Below are 20,241 nucleotides of genomic sequence, written 5' to 3' on the forward strand. Positions count from 1 at the left end.
GACTACTAGAGAATTTGAGATGCTGGGAGGATCCTGGTATTTTTTCCTCCCTTTGTCGACCTAAACTCCCTGGTGTCCACGCACATGCATTTCTCTTTAATTTAAACAGGTAAAGAAGACCTATGTTCTTTGGTTCAAAAGTTTCTTGTTTTTCTGTAGGTAGTTCAAAACCTTCACTGTTTTACTTTGCTCCCTATTAAAGATTTGTTGATGTCTGGAAATGGGAGACTATAAAAGTGTGGCCTCTGATGTAACCTAGCCCTCGGGCTGGATGGGCCTTTGTGATTCTGTGGCTGTCCTCCCCACACCGATGGCATAACTCCTGGGAATGAATGTTACAGGAGCCGAAAGCGACCAGCGCAGGCAACAAAAAGGGCACCTACTTACCATCTTCCCACCACTGTTCTGAGAAGCAAACCGAGGCAAAGTGGACACCCTAGTGAAGACCACATTGGTGACAGGAGACTTGCTGTCTGACCTAAAAGACATTTTAAAATCCCACATTACTTCATTGGGTTCGTGGTCTCTGTGGCCAGTTCTCCCCCTAGAACTTAGTGAGAAAGCTTTCTTCCACCTCCTTCCCTGATATCCCTCTTCGAAGGAGATTTTGCTCCCAGCTGCTGTCAGCTGAGGTGCTTTGAGAGAGGGGCTGCTTGTCTGTGCCCCAGTGGTGGCTCAACCGGGAAAGCATCAGAATCATCTGGGCAGCGTGTCACCTACACAGACGCCTGGGCCACCCCAGGAGATGCACATCCAGTGTTTCTGAGGCAGGGCCTGGGCGTGTGTATTTTCATCAGTCTCGCCAGGTGGCTGACATACATCAAAACCGACCCAGGTCATGCATTGTCTCTGCCCAGCAGAACTGTGCTCAGGGGAGAGTGGACCCCGCGGAGAACTCCCATCCTAATTCACTCAAACCCCAGTGCTGAGTACCTCCTGCGAGTATAGAGGTGATGACAATGCAGCCCCCTGTTCAAATTGCTGGCAGAGCCATCCATGGCTCAATCTTTTATTAAAATCGTTACATTATCAAGCCTTAGAACCGCCTATCTTAGAGAAGGGCTTCTGATTTGTAAAGTTAGATGTGACCAAGGACAACATAATGATCATTTTCAGAACCCACTGGAAGCAGTTCAAGGCAACCCAGCTTCCAATTCTCTGCCGTCACGTACCTTTTTGCTTTCACATGTAGAAGAGTGCGTTCTCTTCTTTTTTAGGTACAGTATACATGCGGAAAAGTTCACGAATCTAAAGAATACACCTTGATGGATTCTTTTCATATAATACATACACCTGTGTAACTACTTCCCAACTCAAAGAGGGGTGCCTTCTCACAGTAGGAAAGACCTCCAAGGGTGGGACACATACTTGTTCCACCTCTGACAGACTGTAAAGAATGCGATCTCAGGGCACGGCTTGCTCCCCTTGGCCACTGTGGTCAATTAACAAGTGTCTGGTGAGTACCTGCAAGGTCCTGGAAACTTCCTGGTGTAAAGCAGCTGTGCCCTTCAACTGTAAGTCAGATATGAGCACCTTGTGTTTTAGGAGTCGAGCTTCAATAACAGATTTTGTATCATCTGTTACTTATTGTGTATCTGTCAGCGATTAGACTCATTGGTTTGGGACCTTTTACTTGGGAGTTGTTTCCCTTTCTTTCTGCTTCAATCCACTTTCCTTTTTCTTTAATGTTGTATCTTTATTATTTAGGGCCAAACAAAGCCTGGTACGTTGCAGCTTCTCATGGAGACCTCTGGAGAAGACAATAACCCCAGCGGCAGAGCAATGCCCTGGTCCCTGGCACAGCTGCAGAAGGTCGAGCCGCGGGTGGCCCGCAGACGCCTGTCCCAGGCCCGCCACCGAGCCACCCTGGCAGGGCTCTTCAACAGCCTCAGGAAGACCGTTTACTCCCACTCTGATCTCACAGCCTCAAAGGTACGGGGACCTTAGGATAGGGAGGAAAAGGTCCCACGCATGGAGGGACTGTGGAGCCGAGATGGGGACTGGCCTGGAGCTCCCGCCCCCGAGGGCTGCGGCCTGGGTGGGTCAGCGGTCAGCTGCGGACCCCTCATGGCACTCTGTCTGCTGCTGCATGTGGGTAAAGCCTGAGAGCCGGGCCTTACCTACCTGCTGCAGACAAGCCTGGCCTTGGAGGGGAAGTGACGGCCCGAGAGGCCCGGTGAGCCAGTGACTGCAATGCCCATCCCTCTCACGGGCAGTGGTGAGCCTCTAGCAGCTGCCCAGACCCTATGTCCTCAGCCCAAGCACGCACACGTACCCCAAAGCACACCCCCCAGAACACGCCCGTGTGTGCCTCTCAGTTTTCATGCATCAACCAGGTCTTTCCCTAGGCGACAGGGCTCTCCAGGTAGGCATTTATCTTTTCCTGATCTTAATTTTGCCTTTCTCCTTATGCAGCTTTTTCATTGCTGATCAGTGCCTCTGGTGGAGCACAGAAGGTTCGGGTGGGTTTGGGTGGTGGTGGGAGAATGGAGTGGGTATCACTGCAGGAAGCATTTAGGAGGTCTCCGACAGGGGAGAGGTCCCCGACAGCCTCAAGTCCCCCCACCCTCTTTTAAAAGAGGAGGGAACTGGAGTCCAGACAGGACCTGTCAGCTGGTTGGTGGCAGATCCAGGAGGAGGCCTGGTTTCGGGCTCCAGACCTGGCCTTCTTTCCCCGTCCATCTCTCTAGACCAGCCCGATGCCCTACAACTGCTTCCAGACAATGGGTTTCCCTGTGGGCTGGTGCTTTCAGCAGAGCTGCGCTTATGGAGAGGGACCACTTGATGGGTGGGAGCATCCTGCCTCCAGAGCTGGCACTGGAGCCTTGCTGAGGACAGGCACACAGAAGAGCCCCTCAGTGGGCACAGGGCCAGGGCCTCTGTGGAAATTAAAGGAAGGCGCCCAGAGCGCCCTTGTGCAGGGCTCCAACTGGGGCTGGAAGAATATCCACAGAGGTCCCACGTGCTCCTCTGGAAGGCTCTGGGTTGTAGCGGGAGAGGTATGGGGAGGGCTACTCCCTGGCTGAGCCAGGCGCAGGGGCTCGGGACTCAGGTGAGGGTGGGGAGAGAGAGTCCACATCTGGGCCTCTCAGCAAAGAGCTTGTCCAGCACAGCTCTGCTCTGTGTCCCCTGGGTGACGAAAACCCCAAAGTCCCTGTCATTGGCCAGTGAAGAAGTTTGCACAGACTGCAGCACAGCTGAAGAAAGAACAGGTACTCAGGGCTGGCAGTAAGGAGTGGAAGTGAATCTAGAGGAAAACCCTTTGCAGCCCCTAAAACTCACACCTCACGACGTGGTGGTTGAGAGCCTGGATGTTAACTGGCCTCGGTGCTCGTGAGGCAGGTTACTCGCTAAGCTTCAGTTAACACACCTGTTAAACAGGGACAACAGTCATGGCTTCCTGAGGCCTGCTGTGGAGTTCTGCAATATAGTAGCATGAAAAACATAGCATGGTCGTATGTGGTTTAGAACGTTAGTATCACTTAGGAGTATCACTTAGTATCACTGAGGCTCCAGAAAGTTAGACAGTTTGCCTGGAATGGCACAGCCAGAGGGCGGTCTGGAGATCAGATGTTTTCTGTCCTCTCCTTCTTTCTCTTTCGTGCTGGAGGGACAACCCTGAATTTTGCATTTGTGATGTCCATGGAGAAAGGATTTGTTCTACAAGAGTGAGCTGCACGTATGCGTGGTAGCAAGGTCTTCCTAGTTGTCTGTGGCTGCCAAAACAAAATACCACACACCAGGTGGCTTAAAACAACAGAAATGTATTGTCTCAGAGGTCTGGCCTCTAGAAGTCCAAAATCAAGGTGTCCACAGGGCCGTGCTCCCTCTGACGGTTCTAGGGGAGAAGACTTCCTTGCCTCTTCTGGCTTCTGGCATTTGCTGGCAATCCTTGGCGTTCCCTGGCTTACAGAGCCATCACTCCAGTTACATGGCCGTCTTCTCCCTGTGTCTTCATATTGTCTTCCCTGTGTGTGTGTCTGTCTCTGCATTCAAATTTCCCCTTTTTATAAGGACACCGGTCATACTGGATTAGGGCCCACCCTAATGATGTCTTTTTAACTTGATTACCTGTAGAAAGCCCCTATTTCCAAATAAGGTCACACTCACAAGTCTGGGGGTTAGGACCTCAACATATCTTTTTTAGGGGAACACAATTCAACCCAGACAAAGGTCCTAAGAAAATCAGCCTGCCAAAACCATTCTAGAAACAGAATTTCAATGAATTGCACCCGGCTTACCTAGCTCTGTGCTGGTCCAGTTGACGTAGTGAGACTGTGAGGTGAGCGTGGGGTGGCCCGGCTGTGTGGACACAGGTGACCAGCCTGGACCAGAGGACTAGAAAGTCCTCGCCTCACCCTGAGAACAAGCCTGAGGTTCACGCCACCTGTCAGCCCCTAGTGTCCGAAGAGGGGACAGAGTCCTTGCTGACCCAACGGTATAATCCTGAAGCCGGGGTGGGACAGGGGCAGCAGATAGTGTAAAACAGCAGGTGGCCCCTGCTCTAAAGGAGATCCTGTGTCCACTGTGTTCTCCTGTCGCTGTCTTTTGGGTCTTCAGAGCGCTGTGCTTTGAGGTTCCTCAAGTCTTCTTGTGCACCAGCCAGGGCAGCGGGAGTCTACAATGGCAGCCCCTGGGCTGTGGGCCCCTGGCTGCTGCGGCGTCCTCTCCCACCGCCTCCCCATTTCCTTTCTTTCCGCAGCTCCCTGAGCGAGGCCTGTGTCCCGCAGCACTTCAGAGTCCATGCATACTCTGGGGCTCAGCTGAGCTCAGCTGCCCGGAAGCCCGGCTCCATCGAGCCCTCCAGTTAGATGGGTTCCTCCTCCCGCTGCCGTGCGTTCCCACAGCGCTTTGCGGTGCTTACTGAATTCTAGAGCGTGTTACACGCAGTTGTTACGTGTTTTGTGCGTTGAGTGGTTGTTTCCATGCTCATCTTCCCTGTTAGAATGTCAGCGGCGTGAAAGCAGGGCTGTCTTGTTTACTCTGTGTCCCCGGGCTAAGCACACAGCTTTGCCCTCATACATTCCGGATGAAGGTGTGGGACTCCTGACAGGCATCGGGTGTCTGCATAATAAACAACATTTAGCATTTCTCATTTTTGAATAATCTTGCGGTTACCATTTTGACTGTAGTAATATTACATACAGTACAAAAGGAAAGAAGGGAGGGAGGGAGGGAGGCAGAAATGCTTGTGATTCTCCTCTTGCAGAATAGGAAATTCACAGTTCAAGTTGACAGAGCACTTGATCAATGTTTAGATCAACTAGAGTGTACGCATTTAGCAAACAAACAATATTAGCACGTTTAATGTTAACCTGCCGGGCGCACACTGGGACAAGCGAGCAGAAGTTAATTGGCCTTCGTGCCGCCTGGAGCTCTAACCATCAGGCCACCTGTGCCGTCACCGTCCACGCCGACTTCATGTAGCGTATATAGTAGTGTGCAACCCTAGTTGTCTGCCGAGCTCACGCCGACTTCATGTAGCGTATATAGCAGTGTGCAACCCTAGTTGTCTGCTGAGCTCAGCTTAATTGTTTCCAAATACTTTGATATTTCTGTGAGAACCATTTCCAGAATACAAAGTAAATGTCATGCCTTCTGTGGATCAGAACAAACTTCCTACCTTTTCTGTCGACAGCGTCAAGGACTGGGGCTTTGCCCCCGAGGGAGGGTGGCCTCAGGCCAGGAAAGGGGCTCCTGTGTCCGCAAAACCTTCTCTGTGGTGGGAGCCTGGCTTTTCCGCACTGTCTGTCTCTGTCCTCAGTGGCAGGTTTTGAATAAGGCGAAGAATCGTATTCAGGAGCTGGAACAAACCTTGGATACTCTGCTGAAGCTGAAAGGTAAGAGATCCCTACCTGCCACTCCTCTACCTCCCAGGGAAGGGCTGGCTTGTTTTTCTATTGAAAACAAGGAGATTGGGTTAAGCCAAGTGAACATATATTTATTGAGAGCCTACTGTGTGTCAGGCACTGCACCTGGGCCAGGGGTACGGTGAGATCCATGCCCCTGTCCTCAGGGAGCTTAGCGTCTGGCAGGACAGACAGACGTCAGCGGGCTGTGTGAGCATGATGAGCTCCTTCCTAGGTGCTGTTGAAGGGTGCCTGACCTCCTCAGGTCAGAGAGGCCAGAGGAGTGGACTGGGGCCTGTCCAACTCAAAAGCAAAGGGCAGAAGCTGTCTCCCTTCCTTGCACTCAGGCTGGGAGACATGGCTGGCTGGGAATTTGGGTTTCATAAGCTAGTGAAAGCCGAATTCTGAAAGGGATACTTTCCATGTCTTGACTGAGAAAGTCCAGTTCAAGAAACTCTTCCCCTGTTCTAGTGCTCTCCCCGCACACCTAAAAGGAGACGTGAAACTGGGCTCTTGACTCCCTAACACTGAACCTGGGTGGGCTCAGCGACCACCCATGGTCCACCCAGGCCAGAAAGGCAGGAGAGACTGGACAAAGTCCCAACTATCATGTGTGACCCTTGACTTCAACTTCCCTCATAGAATCCTTCAACCTGGAGGATGGGAATGTAAACAGCTTAGAGGAGGTCAAGGAAGAATATGCCAGCATGCACTCTAGAAATCCCAGGTAAGACACCCAAGCACCAGGAGACCTAGAATCTGCTGTTCTACTGCCACAGTGCTGCTACAGCTCCACAGCCCACCTTTCCCCTCCAGAACACAGAACCGAGGAAGAGGTGCTGCTTACCTGTTTAGAACAGCCTTGTGCTGGAGAGATTTCTTTTCTATTTTATTCGAATCACACGCATTGGATTTTTTCCCGATTATGAAAATCCTACTTATTAACAGAAAATGTCAAAAAGACAGAAATGCCCAAAAAAGAAAATTAAAATACATATTATCTCACCACTAAAAGAAAATCAATGTTAATCTTAAAGAATATCCTAGTTTTTTTCATTTTGCACATTATTTTGTAGAGAAATGAGATCATAGTGTTCATATCGTGTTATAGCTTTTAAAGAAACTCACCTAATGGCTTTATTGAGGATATATATGAAAATAATGAAAATCCAAATCTCTGCCTACTTTCCAAGCTTCATAGGAACCTAAGAAAAACCAAACTGAACTTCAGAGAGGAAAGGAAAAGTAGTACATTCAGGTGTCACAGATGCTGAAAGGGGAACCTCCTTTATAATGTCACAGTCAGACAAGAGAGGCTGATTCGAACAATGTCTTTCTCGTACTTTTATGATCTCATTTTGAACATTTAACTCTCGCACTTTTTGATGTGTACTTTGTAGACTTAGTCTTTGCTGTGCTCTCAAAGGATGACCCAGGCCCTGTACCACCATCCTGCACAGCTGCTTCGAGAGCGGCCTGGACTTTAGGGACAACGGCTGGGCCCTCATCACCTCTGGTGGCCCCAGGGCGTGCCCAGCACAGTGTACATTCAGGCTGGCCTCTCAGGAGGCACAGGAGTACGTGTATAAACAATTTTACTCACTCTGAAAAGGGGACTGCGAACTGCTTACTGTCAGAACCTCCTGAGAGCCTGCCGAGGTGAAGTGATGTTGTTTCCTCTTTTTTTGGTGGGGTTACTACTGATGAATTTTATTTTCTTCTCCGTGCTTTTCTGTATTTTCCCATTTTTTAAAACAATAAATGTGTATTATTATATCCTAAGGGAAATAATCAGGGGGAAATGATAGATTATTAAATTAAATTAAATTCACATTGTAGACAACATGAGAATACAGAAAAGTATTAGAAGGACACGATCACATATAATCACACTCTGCACTGCTTTGGTCGTCGGGGGCGGAAGCAAGAGTGGGGTGTGTGTGTGTGTGTGTGTGTGTGTGTGTGTGTGTTGAGTGTATGTGGCAGGGTGTTTGTGGCCACGTTTTACAAATCAGACTAGCCCCACCTGGAAATCAGCCTGGGAGATGATCTCAGTGAGGCAGATGTTAGCTACTGGTCCCACCACATTTATTACATAAGCCATCCTCTCCTTCCTGATTTAACATACGACCACTATCACATACTAAAATCTTATTAATACTTGTATCACTTATCCACATGAGGATGACTAAATTTCTTTCAGAATCATATTAATTAGGGAGGATTTTTCCACTAGAATTATTATAAGCCTACAATAATTAAAACTGTGGTACCAGCAGAGGAATAGATTATTACATTTTATAATTATTATATTTTAATTAATTAATTAACTTATGAGTGAACTTAAGTGCCTTTGTTCAGGATCATTTGTATTTCCTTTCCTGGGAGCTTCTTTTAACCTATTCTTTGCCCATTTTCCTGTTGGGTTGGTGGTCTTTTTCTTATTTAGTGGTAGAAGGGCTTTATGTATCATAAGAAATTAGCCCTCTTTCTAGTATATGGATTCCAAACAATTGTACCTTGGTTGGTTGTTTTCCTATTTTGCTTTCAATGTTTCTGTTTTTTCTTTTGTCCATGCAAAAATGAAGTCTACTCTGTCCATCTGTAATGGCACCTGATGTTGGGTGAATAGAAAGGCTTCCTCCGCTCTGAGATTAGAGAGAGAGAAAGAGGGGTTGAGACTTCTCCTATGTTTTCTTCTGGCACACTTGCTTTTTAACTCAATCTGATACCTTGGGGATTATTCCTATCAGTATAAAGAGATTCTGGGTACAAGTCCTGGTTTTCCAAATTATGTCATGTTGTTTCAGTCTCAAAACTGTCTTCTGAAGAGCAGAATTAAAAACCTTATGAAGCCCAACTTATTCATTGTTTTCTTTTCTAGATGGAGCTTTTAGTTTAAACCGAAGTATTTAACCATGGGTTTTTGTGCTATTGTAAATGGTACTTTTTAAAATTTCAATTTCCAATTATTCATTGCTAGTCTATAGAAATACTATTGGTTTTTGTATACTGACCTGCAACCTTGCTTCCTTAGTTCTGGTCACATATTTGTAGATTCTTTGGGATCTTCTACATAGATAATCACATTGTCTGCAAATAAAGACAGTTTTATTTCTTCTTTCCAATCTGTACACCTTTTATTTCTTTGGTTCACCTTATTGGACAGGCTCTAATCTCCAGCACAATTTTGAATAGAAGTGGTAAGAGAGGACATCCTTGTCTTATTCCTGATCTTAGCAGAGAAACAGTCTTTTACTGTTAAATATGATGTTAGCTGTAGGTTTTTTGTAGATGCCTTTTATTAGGCTGAGGAAATTTCCTTCTATTCCTAGTTTCATCATGAATGGACGTTGAATTTTGCCAACGCTTTTCTGCACCTGTCGAGATGATCATATAGGTTTTTTTTCTTTAGTCTGTATATGCTAAAATTGTGTCAAGAATTTCAGTCTTGATGTTCATGAGGGATTACCTTGTTTCCATTTCCTCCCCAGTCTGATATTAAATACAGTTCATCAGAAAGGTTCCGACAGCTGGCGCCCAATCGAGGCAGTCGGGAAGGAGGTTGAGGAGGAAGAAGAGGAGGAGGACGATGACGAGGAAGAGGAGGACGACGAGGCAGAGGAGGAGAAGGCAGAGGAGAAAAACGCGGAGCTCTTCAACTCCTCGGTCACCTTGCTGCCAGACCTCTTGGAATTTGAACGGTGTGAAGAGCTGGGCCCCTGTGGGTAGGGGGACAGGTGCTCCACCTGGGGCGTCCTGCAGGCCCCGAGTCATGGAAGCTCCAGGATTTCCACGTGGCGGGGGCTCAGGGATGAGGTTGTTAGAGGAGCCAGAGAAATAGTCCTGAAGCCACATCTGCATAGCACGTGAACTGTGTTTCCTTAGACTGACTTTATTTGGGGTGACTTTGGGGGGCCTATGGGTGGGATATGAGAGCTAAAGCCACCCCCACTGCTGCACACACACCACAGGTCTGCTTCAGCAGCCTTACTAATTAATCTTGGAGTAAGAAAGGCAGTGGATGGATGGCTCAGATTCCCCTGTCCCTCACCGCTCCTCCACAAACCTGAGGCCCTCCGCATCCATGTGGGAGGGGCGGGCCCAGTAGAAGGAGGCTCGCTCCACAGCTTCCAAATTAAAGCGAGGTCATATCATATCTGCACACGTCTGGGCTCTAAACTTGAAGCAGTTTTCCCCTGGGGGGAGAGCTGAGCCTGCCCTGCCTCCCGTCCTCTCTTTTGTCCGACAGAGAGCTTCACAGGGGGCGCTGGGAGGACTTGGGGAGGGACCCCCCAAAGCACAAAGCTAAGTCGCCCATGGCCCCCCAGATAGCTTCTACTCTGCAAGTGGCAGGGCAGGCCGCGGCCAGAGAGGCTGAGTCCCTGGTGAAGCACAGCGCGGGCAAGGCCTGTGTGCTGTGCTCGCTTCCCCTCTCCCCGCCACCACGGGATCCCGAGGAGCCGGCTTGGGCGGGACCCCGGGCCACCGGCTTCAGGTCCGGGAGTTGCTGACCTTTCTGTTGCAGGTACCTCAACTTTTACAAGCAGACGATGGACCTTCTGACCGAGAACGGGATCGTCTCCTCGCAGGAGGTGACCCTCCCCATCATGTCTGCGGCCATCTCCCATCTGTGGCAGACCCTCTCCGAGGAGAGGAAGGCCAGCCTCCAGCACGCCTGGGCGCAGAAGCACAGCGGCCTCCTGGGCTTCGCGGGGGCCTGTCAGGAGCCGGCCTGTGCCGAGGGCAGCGTGAAGGACAGCGGAGTGGAAAGCCAGGGGGCCAGCTGCTCGCTCTTCTCCACCCCTGAGGAGGTGAGCGGACCGACGGGTAGGGTGGAGGGTGGGCATCACCTTTGCCTGGAGATGCCAGGGAGCTGCCCGGGTCAGACAGTAACTTGGAGGTGCTGTCTGGATTCTGGCGCGCGCGGTAAGTTTCTGATTTTCCCGACATTATATACGCAACCACAGAACCACAGTTATTTCTCCCCTGCTACTTTCCTGGCCTTTCCATGGGGATTACAGAAAAGAAGGTTTAGAAGGTTGTACGCACTAGGATTCTTTCGGCTTCAAGTTACTCGCTGTTTAAGCCAAGAGGAAATGTACTCGGGACACCCAGGGAGGGCCCGAGGCAGGAGGACTTCCGCTTCGTCTCCCTGCGTCGTCGCCGCTGACTCGGCTCTGCCCGTCTGCCTGCTCTGCCTCGTCTCAAGGCCGGCATCTCACCTTCCCTCCCCACCCCACTTCCCCCACCCCGTGTGGTGACTGTGGAATGGCAGCTGGTAGCAATCAAGTTGTTATCCCTTTTCTACACCAGGTAGGAGAAAAGATTCCCTGCCCCTCTTTCTTAAGGGTCAAGGAAGAACTTTCCCAGAAATTTGCACCATACCTCTCCTGCCCTCTCATTGGCCGGAATTGGCCAGATTGCCAGATTACTGAGCCAATGAGTAATCGAGATAGGATCAATCAGGCCCAATCCCTGAAAGCAGGTCAGCTCCCACCCCAAAGAGCATTGCGGAACGCAGAGGAGGCAATCACGCCTCTGCCGTAAATGTGCTTCTCGGCGTTCAAGCAGCAAGAACAGCCATGGTGAGCCGTGCCGAGCGTTGGGTGGCGTTAGGTTAGCGGTCAGCTCAGCGCTGAGCTCAAACTGGGCCCCTCAGCTGCTCTTCCAGAATTAGGACAGCCTCAGAAGGCTGCTGCTACCACCTGCGGCTGCATCTGCCCTCCCTTGTCTAACGGGGAGGGCAGTTCTTTGCTCTCCGCGTCTGTCTAGTGCTTTGCGGTACATTTAGCTTCCATGGACCCCACCCCTGCTTTGCCCTGACTTTCCAAATACTCCTCCGCGGGTGGTCGCTTGGAGGGGACGTCCAGTGTCTCTCTGGGGAGTCTTAGAGCCAGAGAACCTCCTCTAAGTGCCTCTGATGCTGGGGGCCAGCCCTGGAGGCCCCATTCTCTGGGAGGCTTCCCAGCCACCAGGGCCCAGGCCTGGAGAGCAGTGGTCACCTTGTCCAGTCTCCAGTTCACAGACAAGGCCTAGCATGTGGCAGGACTTGTCCAGGGCACATAGTTCCTGCTTCAAGCATTGTATCCTTCATCACAGAGTTTTTCAAGTCTCTGCCCTTTGGTCACCTGTTTATGCTCTGCCCTCCTTGATCTCCCCTGATGCTTCTCAAGTGGAGTTTAGTTAAAAGGCAGGTGCCTGGGGACTTCCCTGGTGGTCCAGAAGCTAAGACTCTGTGCTCCCAAGGCAGCGGGCCCAGGTTCTATCCCTGGTCAGGGAACTAGATCCCACATGCCTCAACTAAAGATCCCAGGGCTTCCCTGGTGGCGCAGTGGTTGACCGTCCGCCTGCCGATGCAGGGGACACGGGTTCATGCCCCGGTCCGGGAAGATCCCACATGCTGCGGAGCGGCTGGGCCCGTGAGCCATGGCCGCTGAGCCTGCGCGTCCGGAGCCTGTGCTCCGGAACGGGAGAGGCCACAACAGTGAGAGGCCCGCGTACCGCTAGCTAGCTAGCTAGCTAGCTAAATAAATAAATAAATAAATAAATAAGTAAATAAGTAAATAAATAAATAAATTCGATAGCATAGGCTTTAAAAAAAAAAAAAAGATCCCACATGCCTCAACTAAGACCCAAGGCAGCCAAATGAATAAATCTTTAAAAAAAAAAGACAGGTGCCTGGCTAGTACCCCAGACCCACTGAATCCGAGTCCCCAAGGGAGTGGCTCAGAATCTCATTTTGAACAAGCACCCCAGGTGACTGATGACTGCGGGTGTTAGTCGACGGAATTCACAGGGCAGATGTGCCACAGTCAACCGCTACCACCATGCCCCGTCCCCACCCCCCATTCGCCACTCCACTGGACTATGGTTTCTGATCTGACTATCCACGAAATGTTGGGTCCACCATGAGAGGATGTGAGCTCTCCTCCATAATGGCCAAAGCAGGGCCAGACAACCAGCCCCAAAAGACCTCAACCCAAGGCAAGCATCAGCCAGGATAGATGTCTTTGTAGCCTCAAAGTGCCTGGCCCTGGGGTCCCACAACAAAGAAGGCAAAAGAAAACGTATGTCAAATGCATGAAAATTCTGTCAAACTGTAAGCTGACTGCACACGTGTTTGCAGCACAAACCTTTCCTCAAGGAGGAGCAGACCCAAAGAGAAAACTTCAGAATCCAATGTCTCCAAATCACGGAAGCAGCTTGTCTGGGCTTTTTCAGGAAGGGCTAAGGGCTCACATTCTTCTGGTGTTGAGGGAAGCTGGCAGCAGAGTCTCTTAGCCATGCCCAGAGCAGGGCTCTGACTGCATTGCCATCCCCAGGCTTGGGCCAGCCCAGGGCTGAGTGACAAGGTGAGTGGAACAGATGACAGTTATGCCCAGGGTAGGTACAGAGCCAGTTACTCCTGCTGTGGCTTCTAAATTAGTTGCAGTGAAACCTCTGCAGCTCCTGGTCCACCTGAGAGGTTTTGCTGTGGAACAGTTGCGTTTGGGGCCAACCCCTGGGCTCGGGATCACTTCTGAGAGGTGCGGCCCCGTAAGTGTGCTGGGTGCCCCAGAAGGACCTCAGAGCCTGGCCATGCTGCCCCCAAGAGCTGGCTTGGGAGAGGGGTTTGCACAGGTGAGGATGGTGTGTGGCCTGTGACTGTGATGGGCTGATGGATTTGAGGGAAGGAATTTAAGTCCTGCGTCCCTGCCTCAGGCCTGCTGGGAAAGAACACGGAGACAATGGGCTTCTGTGCTGATGGACACAGGAGCCCAGGCCTTTCAGTGACCCCTTCCCAAATCCTCTTTGAGGTGACCAAAGGGGTATCAAAAAGAAGGACACCAGAAAATGTCCAGAAAGCCAGGAGTACAATTCACAATTCCAGAGTCCCAGGGAATTCAGTTCCGGGAAAGTGAATTGTAAGAAGACATGAAGTGGGGAACTTCCCTGGCAGTCCAGTGGTTAAGACTTCGCCTTCCAATGCAGTGGGTCGGATTCAATCCCTGGTTGGGGAACTAAGATCGCACATGCCCTGCCACCAAAAAACCAAAACATAAAAGAGAAGCAATATTGTAACAAATTCAATAAAGACTTTAAAAATGATCCACATCAAAAAAAAAAAGCTTTAAAAAAAAAAGACACGAAGGGCAGACAGAAGGCCCCCAGACAAAGAGCAAAGTGTCCCCAGGTAAGAGGGGAGGAGACCCTGGGGAACCTGCTAGAACCTGCCAACTAGGATCAGAGAATGCCCTCTTGACTCCCATATAGAAGGGGTAAAAAGCACAGCTAGTTAAAATTTTCATATAAGAGTGTCCATGCAATACTTGGGACATTTGTATGCCAAAAAATTATTCATTCTTTATGTAAAATTCAAATTTAACCAAGCATATCCTGTATATTTACTAAATCCTGCAATGCTAAGTGTGTATCATGTTCCCATGGAATATTTAATATTTGTCAACAAATTTTTAAAAAGCAGAACTGAGAACTTTCTAAATAGCAAGATTCCAAAATAGGAAATATATGCTATAATATGCCCTGGGAAATGACTGGAGGAAACAGATCAGTATGTCAACAATGGACATCTCTGGGTGGGACTGTTTCTCAGTGATTTTAACTTTGTTTCTATTTTCCATTTCCAAGATGAACCTTGTTTCTTTTACAAAGCACATAGTATTCAATAATAGCATATTTGAGCCATTATTCTGTGCCAGGTGCTGCCCATACATCATCTGATTCTTGCAGCATCCCTAGGGGTAGGCACTGTTGTGATTCCCTTTGGGATCTGGGAAATCAAGTCACAGCTTAGTGAGTGGCAAGGCTGGGAGTCGGCTTTCCTGCAGCTTAACCCCAGAGCCCCCTTAACCTCTGTCCAGCTGCCCTGGCATGAAACCGCTGGATTGTGGATCCTGGGCTCAGACAGCCTCTGCCCCTCGGGAGGAGTAGATGAGCCCTTTCCAGTGTAAACTGAGGCTCACCTCTGGCTGTTGCATCTCGCACCTGAGCTCCTGCTTTCTTTAAAAGGAGGAGACCATGGTGCCCGGTGCTTCCCCGTCTCTCAGCCACCTCTGGGGTTGGCAGTTTGTTCTGGGTGGGCAAGAACTTAATACTCATCCTCTAGAAAGGTCACCAAGGAGAGAGCCGGGGTTTGGGCCTCAGCTTTAAGATGCACCCATTTGGGGCTGAGGGGTAGAGAGGCTTTCTACGCGTCTCTCCCCCAGCCGCCCAGAGCAAACGTCAAAGTGTAGGGGTATTTCTGACACATGAAGTTTTGTGCTTCCTTTCAGATCCTTTTTGAAGATGCCTTCGATGTGGCAAGTTTCCTGGACAAAAGTGAGGTTCCAAGTACATCTAGCTCCAGGTGAAGATGGGGGTGTGAGACTGTGTGTGTATATGAGTGTGTGTGTGCGTGGGCACCCCTGTTGGGGTGTTTACGGGCCTCTCCCCTGCAGCCTCTCAGAAAGGAGCATAATTCAGTGGAAGTTCTTGGAAATCCACTTTTTTCTGTGATTCAAAGTAGGTCCTAGGATTGTGCCATTGCCCTGGGGATGATGTTGTCTGGGGCTTCTTCAGAGCTGACAGTTCTTCCATTGTGGCCCAGGGCTGAGACACACCAGGTTATCAACTCCAGGTGGCTTGTGCTGCACTGTTCCCCGGGGTGAGGTGGCCATGGGCAGGTTACAGCAGTCGGTCTGGTCCAGGAGGTGGGCGGGGGGCTCTGGGCCATAGAGAGCCGGGGCCAACGTGGAAACAGGCCCGGTGCCCTGGGCTCTGAGTCACACAAGGGGAGAAGCTGCTTTTCATGGTGCTGATGGGAAGGATGTGGAAGGAGGGGAGGAGGGGATGGCTGACGCCCTGAAGTGAGAAGAGCATCTGGGGAGATGTTAAAACAAGAAGGAGCTTGTTTTAAAAAAAGAAAACAGGTGTGTTTTCTCAGAAAGAAAGTTTAGGATGGAAATTCCCTTGCTGCTTTGAAAAGCTGTGGTCTTACAGCCTGAAGGCACAGGCCCTTTGCATAGCCGGCTAGAAAGAAGCAAGAAAATTTAGTTTTTCTGCCTTGGGAGTGAGGCTGACGTTCATGTCCTCGTGATCCCAAAGAACATGTCCATTCTCCCCGAGGCCTGTGGCTACGGCCTGGAGCCCTGGCCGCCTGCTGGCAGGTCAGGGGGCAGCATTTGCTCCTCTGCTCCCACCCCACCGCCCCCAGCCCAACCAGACTTACCCCAAATCTCAAAGCGCTTTTCCCTGGTGACTCAGGCTCTTCCCAGCCATGTGTGGAGTCTGATTTGGCTGAAACTGGCTGGAGACAGACGTTCCTGTTTCTGAGCTGGGCTTGGGCTGTGAAGACAATTTTGTTGAAAAGTGGCCAAAGTGTACTTGGAACTCCTCATTCTACTGATGGAACAAAAACCAACCAATTAAAAAATTTTTTTTCTATTTTCCCTAGAAAAGGCAGGGGTTGCTGCCAGGGGTTCCCACGCTGACTGTGAGACCTCACTCCAGCAGGAAGTCAGCTGTCCAGGCCTGATTCACGGTCCTGTTGGCAGGCTTCTCCCCTTGTCCCAGGAAGCAGCAGGAAAGGAATCTGCAAAGCAGCCTGCCCTCTGCGCCAGGCCCGTGTTCCGTGTTAGACCTCCTGAGCGGAGGCATCTCAAGGGGCTGATGTCGATCGTGCCCTGAGCCCCCCGAGCCTGGGCAACCACCGGTGGGAGCAGAACCGTATGGCGTTGCTGTACGAGCCTGACTCCGGGAGGAGAGGAAATCTCGCTCCTTGTTCCACAGGCCGCAGCTCAGAACACTAAGCTAGGCATGCGGGCCTGCCTCCCTGTAGTCTCACTTTCCCAGCAGGTTCCAGACATGATGTTGGAACTGGGGCCATGCAAACCTTCCATGGAGGGCTCGGCTGCGTGCTTCAAAGTGCTTGGCTCCCACTGTAATCCAAATATTTTAGTGGGTACAAACAGAGGTAAAACGTTAGGATTTTAAAGGTTTGCTGTTTCTTCCTCCTTTCTGCTGTCAGTTCCGTGCTGGCTGTCTGCAACCCACAAAATCCCGAGGACAAGTTTCAGCTCTACCTGCAGATCGTCAATTTTTTTAAAGGCCTTTGCTGTGTTGACACTCAGTTCAAACAGGTAGGATGGAGCAGAGCACAGTGAGGCCTTGGCTCACCACCTCCCCTCGGAGGGCGGGAAGGGCTCTGGAGGGGAGACCCAGCTACAGCCCCCCCAGCTCACACCCCGGCGGGGGGACGTTCTTCCGCGGGTGGTTGACTTCAGCCTAATGCATCCTGTGAAACGGAGGATGTCCGGGGAAATGGAGGGGAGAGACAGAGGGATGCTCTTCAGGGCAGACCTGAGCCTGGGGAGTCCCTTGATGCCGGGACCAGACCTCCGGGGCCTGGCCCTTCGCAGGCATTCCTACATGTTGTGTGACTCCTTTATGCCTTTCTAAGAGGCCAGACCGTTTCGTCGTCTTCGGAGACCCCGGGGTAATATTTGCTGCCAGCTTTTGAAGGATATTAATTTCTGCTTCCAAAAAGCTGACTGTGCAGCCCACGGGGACATGCACTCTGGGGGGTCTTGGTTAGAAGGTCCATTCCTGGAAGCTTCCACGGGGGTAGAGGGTTATGCCTGAGCTGCCAAGGGGACAGGCCCTTTCAGGTTCATAGCCATTGATCTTCTCACGAATTTAGCAAAACTATAGCTGTTCATTAAAAAAGGTAAGTGATAGGGATGGAAATGTCTCAAATAATTCGGACAGCTTTTCCATGGGGCCTCTTCCTGCTAACCCTTCATTTCCCTCTGCCAAGACCACTCTGAATCTCCACTTGGAGCCAGGGCCCTTCCCTGTGCTTTGCTCTCCACCTCCCAACCCTTGGCCACCGGCTCTGACCACTGTGTCCCTTTCTCTCGACACAGTGAAGTCAGTTCACTTTACCAAGGCCTTGAGAATGGATCGATGGGACAGTCTTTGCTTTCCCTGCTTCCTTTCTCTACACATGGCAGGAAAGAAAGAACAGGCAGGGCTGGAGCACCCATGGAAAGCAGAGGTACTCAGACTTGAATCGCCTTGGGAGCTCACTGGAAATGCAGACTCCTGATGTCCCCACACCCAAGATTCCCATCCAGTGTTGCGAGATGCAGCCCCAGAAATCTGTATTTTGAACAGGCTGTTCAAGAGTGTCCTCGTGCAGGAGGCCTCAGGCTTGGTAGATGGTTTGTAAAGAGGGCAACTGCATTCTCTTCCCCGTTTGTTCCCCGCTATCAGCTTCACGGGAGGTGGTTGGATGAAGCTTAATTAGTACCTGTACTGGTTTCCTAGGGCTGACGTTACAATTACCACAAACTTGGTGGCTTAAAACAAGAAAAATCTATTCTCTCGTAGCTCTGGAGGCCAGAAGGCCAAATCAAGGTGTTGGCAGGGCCACGCTCTCTCTGAAAGCTCTAGGGAAGGATTCCTCCTTGCCTCCTCCTAGCTCCTGGTGGCTCCCAGCCATCCTCGGCATCCCCTGACTTGTAGCTGCATCACTGCAGTCACTGCCCCCGTCTTCACATGGCCTTCTGCTGTGTATCTCTCCGTCCCTCTCATCTTGTAAGGACACCAGCCATTTGGGTTGAGGGCACACCCTAGATCCAGATGATTTCGGCTTGACATCCTTAACTAATCTTACATCTGCACAGACTCTATTTCCCAATAGGTTTCAGGAGGATATGAACTAGAGGGAACACTACTCAACACATTTCAGCACCCAATCCCAGCAAACACCTCTCACAGACTAGTGCTTTCACAAATCTGCAGCTTAAAAATGCCTCATCACCGTTTTCAGAGGCTTAAGGAAGTAGAACATTTGGAATGACATTCAAGCACTCTGTGTGATAGAGACTCCAGCGTGTGGTTCCCTCCCAGGACGCTTGGGCTCCGGGCAACCACTATGCTCCGACTCCCTCTTTTCTCAACCTTTGCCGCATCCTCACCCTGAACGATGGGTCTGGGTGATTTTCCTTCTACCAGCTCTTCCCCCTCTTGGACCCCCGGGCTCTCGTGCGCCCCTCCCCCAGCAGCAGAGCACAGCAGGTGGGGGCGGCTCTCCAGAGCTGGGGAGGCTTCACTGGCAGTCACCCCCAATCTGGCCGTCACCCTGGGGACCAGGTCCCATGTTCATAAGATGGTTGGCTGGATTAGGGGTGCTTCCTGGGGCCCAAGGGGATCAACCCCTAACCATCAGGGCTAACAAATTACAGGGCTGATTTTCTGCTGGGGTGCGGAGAGGTAGGAAGAACATAAACCCAGGAATGTACGGTTAGGGGAAGAGGTAATGGGGAGTCAGAGAGGTTGGCTGGGGTCATTGTTAAGGGACTGAGAAACCCTTGCTAAACAGACATAGCGCTGTTTCTTTTAAAAAATTATCTCCAAACAGCTAACCCATGAACATGGTTTAAAGTTCGAAAGTTACCAAAAGATATACAAAGAAAACGTAGTCTTTCGCCTACCACTGTCCCTTGCTTACTATCGCATTCCCTTCCCTGAAGGCAATTACCATGCCCAGTTTCTGTACAGCCATCCAAAGGTATTCTCCAGATATTTATGTAATCTTTCAAACACAAATGGTAGCCTACTATACACATTGCTCTGTGCCTTGCCCTTTTAAAATAGTTTATCCTACAGATAGAGAGGGATCTCATTCCTTTTTTTTTTTTTTTTTGAAATAGCTGGTGGGTGCATAATGGTGTAATTCACCATCCTCTGTTGAGGGCATTTGGATAAAGCTTTAAGACTGCCCCCGTCTCTCTTATGGCATCCCAGGAATCTCCAGGAGAGGAAAGAAGTCAGTTCTGTTGAATCCAGGAGAAGCCATTCTGGAGATCACAGAGTATTGAGTGGAGTGAAATAGAAATGGACTCCCTGCCCCCCATTGCTTTTAACTTCCTGGCTGGAAGCTGGAGAAGAAGATACCACTGAAGAGACGTGGGGGAGAGACAGAGGGAGGGGGCACGTCTGAGATGATGGGGCCTTCTCCTCTGCCTGAGGCCCAGAGCCCTTAAATAAAGTTGAATCCTCTTCTACCTGTGTTTTGCAGGAACCAGACCTTTCCTTCGACGATGAGACGGTAATGTTGAGGTGCACGGAGACGTTTGACGATGAAGATCTGTGATGCAGTGGGAGCAGGAGGGGTGAAGGAGGGCGGGCAGTCTCCAAGTTTGAATGCTCACAGCCCAGGTTGCCCCTGCCTCAGCCTGGCAGGACGTTTTGGAGTGGGCTGTCCTGAAAGCATTTTGATGGTTGTCGTTTCTGATTATTATAAAGTATTTAAGAGGAGTGTGGCCCCGTGTCAGTCTTTCAGGGTTGTTTGGTATGAGGTGCTGGCCTGCTGCAGGGCACACACCTGCTCCCACTGTGCTCCTAT

At 50.4% G+C, this 20,241-nt stretch overlaps 1 protein-coding gene across 1 annotated transcript; it reads left to right on the forward strand.

Moving 5' to 3' along the window:
• The first annotated feature begins 1,713 nt into the window (after positions 1–1,713).
• Positions 1,714–19,999, forward strand: STRA8 (stimulated by retinoic acid 8). The gene is made up of 8 exons (XM_060020011.1): positions 1,714–1,932; positions 5,765–5,840; positions 6,492–6,576; positions 9,344–9,553; positions 10,378–10,663; positions 15,125–15,198; positions 16,858–16,969; positions 19,915–19,999. Exons 1-8 carry the CDS (start codon positions 1,741–1,743, stop codon positions 19,987–19,989), a joined length of 1,110 nt encoding a protein of 369 aa, XP_059875994.1. The 5' UTR covers positions 1,714–1,740; the 3' UTR covers positions 19,990–19,999.
• The last annotated feature ends 242 nt before the right edge of the window (positions 20,000–20,241 follow it).

This window comes from Delphinus delphis, chromosome 9 (assembly GCF_949987515.2).
Source record: "Delphinus delphis chromosome 9, mDelDel1.2, whole genome shotgun sequence".
NCBI lineage: Eukaryota > Metazoa > Chordata > Mammalia > Artiodactyla > Delphinidae > Delphinus > Delphinus delphis.